This window comes from Myripristis murdjan, chromosome 14 (assembly GCF_902150065.1).
Source record: "Myripristis murdjan chromosome 14, fMyrMur1.1, whole genome shotgun sequence".
In the NCBI taxonomy this organism is placed as follows: Eukaryota; Metazoa; Chordata; class Actinopteri; order Holocentriformes; family Holocentridae; genus Myripristis; species Myripristis murdjan.
The window spans coordinates 36,768,578-36,776,077 of NC_043993.1; the positions used below are offsets into that span (position 1 = coordinate 36,768,578).

Sequence of the window (7,500 nt, forward strand, 5' to 3'; positions counted from 1 at the left end):
CCAGGAGGAAACTGAACGATGACGCTGACAAACTCATGGAGGACAAGAGGAGCTTTTAGTGTTGATGTTCTGTTGTTGTTGTTGTTGTTGTTGTTGTTGTTGTTGTTGTTGCTGTTGTTACTGTTGTCAGGGTCAGGGTGTTGTTTGTTGTTGTTGTGTTGTTGTTTTTGTGTCGTTGTTGTTGTTGTTGTTGTAGTTGTTGTGTCGTTGTTGTTGTTGTTGTATTGTTGTGTTGTTGTTGTTGTTGTTGTTGTTGTTGTTGTTGTTGTTGTGGTGGTGGTGGTGGTGGGGGTCACCTTGCACTGCAGAGTTCTCCTGCTGTTTGTTCTCCAGCTCGTTCTCAGGCAGAACGCCGTCTGAAAACACAAACATCAAACAGTCACTGCCCAGTCCGTTAGCGCCACAACGTTAGCTAGCGCAGCGCCGCAAAGTTAGCTAGCACAGCGCCGCAACGTTAGCTAGCACTCATCTGGTGAGGGGTAGATGAGCACAGGTGGAACAGGTAGGACAGGTGGAACAGATGACGATAGGTGGGACAGGTGAGGACAGATGAGGACAGGTAGGACAGGTGAGGACAGGTGGGACAGGTAGGACAGATGAGGACAGGTAGGACAGGTGGAACAGATGACGACAGGTAGGACAGGTAGGACAGGTGGGACAGGTGAGGACAGATGAGGACAGGTAGGACAGGTGAGGAAAGATGAGGACAGGTGGGACAGATGAGGACAGGTGGGACAGGTAGGACAGATGAGGACAGGTAGGACAGATGAGGACAGGTAGGACAGGTGAGGACAGGTGAGGACAGATGAGGAAGGTGAGGACAGGTGGGACAGGTAGGACAGGTGAGGACAGATGAGGACAGGTAGGACAGGTGAGGACAGGTGGGACAGGTAGGACAGATGAGGACAGGTAGGACAGGTGGAACAGATGACGACAGGTAGGACAGGTAGGACAGGTGGGACAGGTGAGGACAGATGAGGACAGGTAGGACAGGTGGGACAGATGAGGACAGGTGGGACAGATGAGGACAGGTGGGACAGGTAGGACAGATGAGGACAGGTAGGACAGGTGGGACAGGTAGGAGAGGTGGGACAGGTGAGGACAGGTGAGGACAGATGAGGACAGGTAGGACAGGTGGGACAGGTAGAACAGGTGGGACAGATGAGGACAGGTAGGACAGGTGGGACAGGTGAGGACAGATGAGGACAGGTGGGACAGGTAAGGAGAGGTAGGACAGATGAGGACAGATGGGATAGGTAGGACAGGTGGGACAGATGAGGACAGGTAGGACAGGTAGGACAGGTGGGACAGGTGAGGACAGATGAGGACAGGTTGGACAGGTGAGGAAAGATGAGGACAGGTGGGACAGATGAGGACAGGTAGGACAGGTGGGACAGGTGAGGACAGATGAGGACAGGTGGGACAGATGAGGACAGGTAGGACAGGTGGGACAGGTGAGGACAGATGAGGACAGGTAGCAGCGGGGCGTGTCCTCACCGCTCAGGGAGTCGGAGTGTTTGAGCGCTCGCTCCACCTGCTCCCTCCTCCTCGCCTCGAAGTCCAGAGCCTCCTGCAGCTTCCTCTTGGCCTTTTTCTCCTTCCTCAGCCGCCGCTGGATCGACACTGAGGACACAAGGAGAGGACACAAGGAGAGGACACAAGGAGAGGAGACAAGGAGAGGACACAAGGAGAGGACACAAGGATATAATGAGAGGACACAAGGAGAGGAGACAAGGAGATAATGAGAAGAGACAAGGAGAGGACACACGGAGAGGAAACATGGAGAGGAGAAGATAATAAGAGGAGACAAGGAGACAAGGAGAGAAGACAAGGAAACAAGGAGATGACAAAACAAGGTGTGGAGACAACGACATAAGGAAATGAGATAAGGAAAGGACACAAGAAGAGGAGACAAGGAGTGGAAACGAGGAGAGGAGAGAAGGAGAGAAGACAAGGAGACAAGGAAACGAGGAAACAAAGAGACGAGACAGGGAAGGAAAACAAGGAGAGGAGACAAGGAAAGGAGACAAGGAGAGAAGAAAAAAGTGAAAAAAGACGTTAATCACCTGTGTGACTGCTAATTTACCTGTCTCACCCCCACTTTTCTAAACTGTCTCACCTCCACCTGTCTACCCGTCTCACCTCCACCTGTCTACCTGTCTCACCTCCACCTGTCTACCTGTCTCACCCCCACTTTTCTAAACTGTCTCACCTACACCCGTCCACCTGTCTCACCTTCACCTGTCCACCACCTGTCCACCTGTCTCACCTCCACCTGTCTACCATCTCACCTCCACCTGTCCATCATCTCACCTCCACCCGTCTCACCTCCACCTGTCCACCTGTCTCACCTCCACCTGTCTACCCGTCTCACCTCCACCTGTCTACCTGTCTCACCCTCACTTTTCTAAACTGTCTCACCTACACCCATCCACCTGTCTCACCTCCACCTGTCCACCACCTGTCTACCCGTCTCACCTCCACCTGTCCATCCATCTCACCTCCACCTGTCTACCCGTCTCACCTCCACCTGTCCACCTGTCTCACCTCCACCTGTCTACCCATCTCACCTCCACTTGTCCACCTGTCTCACCTCCACCGGTATACCCGTCTCACCTCCACCTGTCTACCTGTCTCACCCTCACTTTTCTAAACTGTCTCACCTACACCATCCACCTGTCTCACCTCCACCTGTCCACCCGTCTCACCTCCACTTGTCCATCCATCTCACCTCCACCTGTCCACCCGTCTCACCTCCACCTGTCTACCCGTCTCACCTCCACCTGCCCACCCGTCTCACCTCCACCTGCCCACCTGTCTCACCTCTGCTCTGCAGCTCGGAGCTCAGCTGTCTCTGCAGAGCCTGTCTCACGTCGCGCTCTCTCTCCAGCTCCAGTTTTAACTCTTTCCTCTCCTGCTGGTTCTGTTTATCCTGGGAGCGAGCGCTCTCTACCGCCACCTTCAGGAGACCCTGACACACACACACACACACACACACACACACACACACACACACACACACACACACACAGTGTGAGCTGTGAGTGAAGGATGCGTCTCATTGGTCCGTTCTGGCATTTTTAAAACAGCACTGATTGGCCAGATCTACAACAACGTCTGTTTCCTGGCTCCTGATTGGCTCACTGGCTTCCTGTCGCTGGCGTCTGAGAGCAGCTGATACACAACGACACAAACCTGCGGCAGAAAGTCAAAGGGTCAAAGGGTCAAAGGGAAACGTGGCGGTCAGATCAGACCGAGCGACCTGATTGGACAGGAGCGCTTAGTGTCGCTGCTGTTGGAGGCAGTTATACAGCAAAATAATTAAGTCGATAACACGTCAATAAGTTAAAATTAATTTGATGTTTTGAGTTAAATAACATAATAAATTACATTTGATAATATTATATTTCTGTTAAAAGCATAAATAGAAGCCTGCCGGAGCCACGGAGGAACATGTTTATGTTTGTTGCTGTATTTACTCTTACAAAACAAAAATATATTACAGTATATTGGAAAATATCATGTGATCTCTTAGATAATACATTTCCATATATGGGAACTAGTCTTTACATTTTCCAATATATTGAAATATATGCATAGACCATACATGTCTATATATTGATACATATAAAAAATATATTGCAATCAAGACCAAAAACGGCACTATATTTTTACATGTAATAGTTTGTCTTTATATGTTCAAATATACTGCAATATATGCATACAGCATATATGTATATATATTGCAACATATATAAAAATAAATAGGGATTTTTTTTTTAAATTGCATATTTTCCAATAAACATTTAATTTTCGTCAAGGTAAGCAGATGTAAGCTGGAGATGTTGCATGAATAATTATTTTTCTGTAAGAATAAGAGCTCATAGCTGTGAAAATCTGATGGTTATGAAATAGTTTGATACTGATTCTCTATGGAAACGCGTTGTATGGAACTAATTTAGGTTTGTATTTTATTGATTTTTATTCGGTTCTCGCGGCGTGGCGAGGCATCATGTGCAAGTAAACGCCCGTTAATCACAATGTTTTTAAAATCAAATGAACTGATTGGAAGTGATCAGCTGTCAAAGGGTTCTGTGTCATTTAATTATTCAGACATTTTGAATTGCACAAAAAACTTTTCTTTCTTTCTTTCTTTCTTCCCTAACCTGTATATTAGTGAGCAGCGTTTCCATTGACGACAGTCCCTCAGCCAATAGGAATGGCGCAAAGGCGGGGCTTGCGTGGTTGATGGACAGCGGTTGAGAGGTGAGCGGCATCTTCTCATAGGTGGGTTTCAGAAGTGGGAGGGGCAACATGGAATCATCTGGAAAAACCGAAAATACAGAAAAATACATCAATGAGAAATTATTAAATACAAATAGTGACAACAAAATACAAGTTAATGCAAAAAAATATGAAGCTCTTTATATAGCAAAACATACACACACACACACACACACACACACACACACACACACACACATGTGCACACAGGGCCCATCATTTGTCTTGTTGCCGGGGGTAACCAAGCCTGCAGTCCTCCACCTCTCCTACTAGATTAGCTTTCTGGAGTGTGGCTCGGGGTGTGTGTGTGTGTGTGTGTGTGTGTGTGTGTGTGTGTGTGTGTGTATGTGTGTGTGTGTGTGTGTGTGTGTGCCTGCCTGCCTGTCTCTCTTTTCTTTTGTTGCCGTGTTTGTTCTTCAGTGTGTTTCTGTAGTTTTTATGTTTCAGCCAAGTTTCATGAATATTTAATGAGGTTTGGTTTTAAGAGGTGGAGGAAAGCTTCCTGTCTGCATTAATCATGAGTGTGTGTGTGTGTGTGTGTGTGTGTGTGTGTGTGAGCCTTGACCCTCACATATACTGTTTTTTTGTTGTTGTTTTTTTTTTTTTTTTTCTAAATTTCTGTGCTTGTTCTCCATTCTTCCTTTTCAGCTTAATATTTTAACTGTTTGAAATCTGGAAAAAGTGACTTGATTTCTTGACCCCTAAACTAAAAAACAGACTCACAGTAAAATTACCACAAAATTATTGACAAACTTAATAAATAACTTAATAAATAATATATAATAAATAATACATTTGTAAATAAATTTTGATTAAAGATGGAATTACGAGAAATTTACAGACCACAACATTATTAAAAAAAAGTAAATAAATAAATAAATAAACACAAGAAACTAGAAAATGAGCAAGAAAATTACCATGAAATTACCAAAAAATCTAAAAATAAATGAATAAAAATTACGAGAAAATTATCTCCAAAACTTATAAGGAATTACAAAAATGGAAAATTATAATAAAATTGTCACAAATTTAAAGAAAGAAAGAAAGAAAGGAAGACAGACAGACAGACAGACAGACAGACAGACAGACAGAGAGACAGACAGACAGAGAGACAGACAGGTTCTGTTGTGTCTATAAATAAAAAATCACTACAACTGAACGCTGTACTAAAATGCCTCAGGACATTTTAACTGTGTGTGTGTGTGTGTGTGTGTGTGTGTGTGTGTGTGTGTGTGTGTGTGGCACCTGTGAATTGGGCTACATTACACCATCTGCTTCACCCTTCTGCACACACACACACGCGCACACACACGCACGCACGCACACAGCACGCGCACACACACACACACACACACACTTACCTTTTTCCTTCAGAATCTTTTTAATGTTGTTTTCTCGTTCTGCAATTTCACCATCTGTGGAGTTCAGCACTGCACACACACACACACACACACACAGACACACACATACACACATACACACACACACACACACACACACACACACACATACACACACGCACATTTATATCAGTTATTCATTGACACAGCAAACAAGCTCTGACGTGTGTGTGTGTGTGTGTGTGTGTGTGTGTGTGTGTGTGTGCTCACCCAGGTCTGGGGTGTGTGTCGGTGGAGGTGATGATGAGGAGGATGAAGAGGCTCTGGAAGGGGATTGGCTGGCAGGTTGCTGGGGGTGGAGCTCGTCGTCACTGGGGGAGGGGCACGGGGAGGGGGCGGGGCTTCCTGGCACCGACTCCTTGCTCTCCTCCGCCTGCGGGACGTGCGACATGGCGGCCATGTTGGCCAAGCCGCTCAGCTGACTCATCTGGTTCATCGCCATGGCGACGCTGGCGGGTGGCAGGCCCACCGGGAGGAGGGGGTGGGGCATGACCATAAAAGGAAGGTCCGACAGACCTGAGGGGGCGGAGCCAGAGAGAGACAGAGTTACTACCTGAGGTGACTCCGCCCGCTGATGATGTGGCAGTGATGCGTAGGCGGCGCTCGCTCACGATTGGCCAGCAGGGTGCCGTGCTGCTGCAGGCTCAGCTGGTGACCGCCCAGGAGGGACGCTGTGGCTCCGCCCACTGAGCCAGGAGGAGGAGCCACGCCCACCACAGAGGAGGGAGGGGGGGAGAGGAGCCCCTCCTTCTCCCAGGAGCACTCACTGCCTCCTGAGGAGACAAGGAGACAAGGAGACAAGGGCACAGGGAAAGGAGACAAGGAGAGGAGCCAAGGAGACAAGGGGGCAAGGAAAGGAGCCAAGGAGAGGAAACAAGGAGACAAAGGCACAGGGAAAGGAGACAAGGAGAGGAGACAAGGAGACAAGGGGGCAAGGGCACAGGGAAAGGAGACAAGGAGAGGAGACAAAGAGAGGAGACAAGGAGAAAAGGGGGCAAGGAAAGGAGCCAAGGAGAGGAAACAAGAGACAATGGTACAGGGAAAGCAGACAAGGAGAGGAGACAAGGAGACAATGAGAGGAAACAAGGAGAGGAAAAAGCGAGACAAGGGGACAAGGAAAGGAGACAAGGAGAGAAGACAAGGAGACAAGGAAAAATGGAAAGGAGACAAGGAGAGGAGACAAGGAGAGGATAAAGGAAACAAGGGGGCAAGGGGGCAAAGAAAAGAGACAAGGACAGGAGACAAGGACAGGAAACAAGGAGACAAGGGAACAGGGAAAGAAGACAAGGAGAGAAGACAAGGAGACAAGGGAGCAAGGAAAGGAGACAAGAAGAGGAGACAAGAATACAAGGGCACAGGGAAAGGAGACAAGGACAGGAGACAAGGAGAGGAGAGAAGGAGACAAGGAGACAGTGAAAGGAGACAAGGACAGGACACAGGGAGACAAAGGCACAGGGAAAGGAAACAAGGAGAGGAGACAAGGAGAGGAAACAAGGAGAAATGGGCACAGGGAAAGGAGACAAGGAGAGGATACAAGTAGACAAGGAGACAAGGGCACAGGGAAAGGAGACAAGGAGATGTTAGCTTGTTAGCCTCATAGAACAATGAACATAACAGGTGGATCAGTTAGCATTTGGCTAACAGTAACCATTTGTTTCAATAGGGGATGCTAACAACATACACACACACATACACACATACACACACACACACACACACACACAGCTCTCTTGTCTCAAGGTGCAGTAACAGCTTGGTTACACTGGAACTGTTTTGAGTGTGTGTGTGTGTGTGTGTGTGTGTGTGTGTGTGTGTG

At 47.7% G+C, this 7,500-nt stretch overlaps 1 protein-coding gene across 2 annotated transcripts in view; it reads right to left on the reverse strand.

The window, feature by feature from the left end:
• dacha (dachshund a) overlaps positions 1-7,500 on the reverse strand; it is a 37,107-nt gene that overhangs the window by 2,946 nt on the left and 26,661 nt on the right. Inside the window, exons 4-10 of one of the 2 annotated variants that reach the window (XM_030068452.1) lie at positions 6,296-6,457; positions 5,895-6,200; positions 5,646-5,714; positions 4,167-4,324; positions 2,824-2,971; positions 1,498-1,623; positions 297-356 (exon numbers count right to left, since the gene is read on the reverse strand). In XM_030068452.1, coding sequence (XP_029924312.1) covers positions 297-356; positions 1,498-1,623; positions 2,824-2,971; positions 4,167-4,324; positions 5,646-5,714; positions 5,895-6,200; positions 6,296-6,457 — 1,029 coding nt within the window. Of the gene's footprint in view, positions 1-296; positions 357-1,497; positions 1,624-2,814; positions 2,972-4,166; positions 4,325-5,645; positions 5,715-5,894; positions 6,201-6,295; positions 6,458-7,500 lie in introns of both variants that reach the window. The other variant, XM_030068451.1, reaches the window with a different exon arrangement.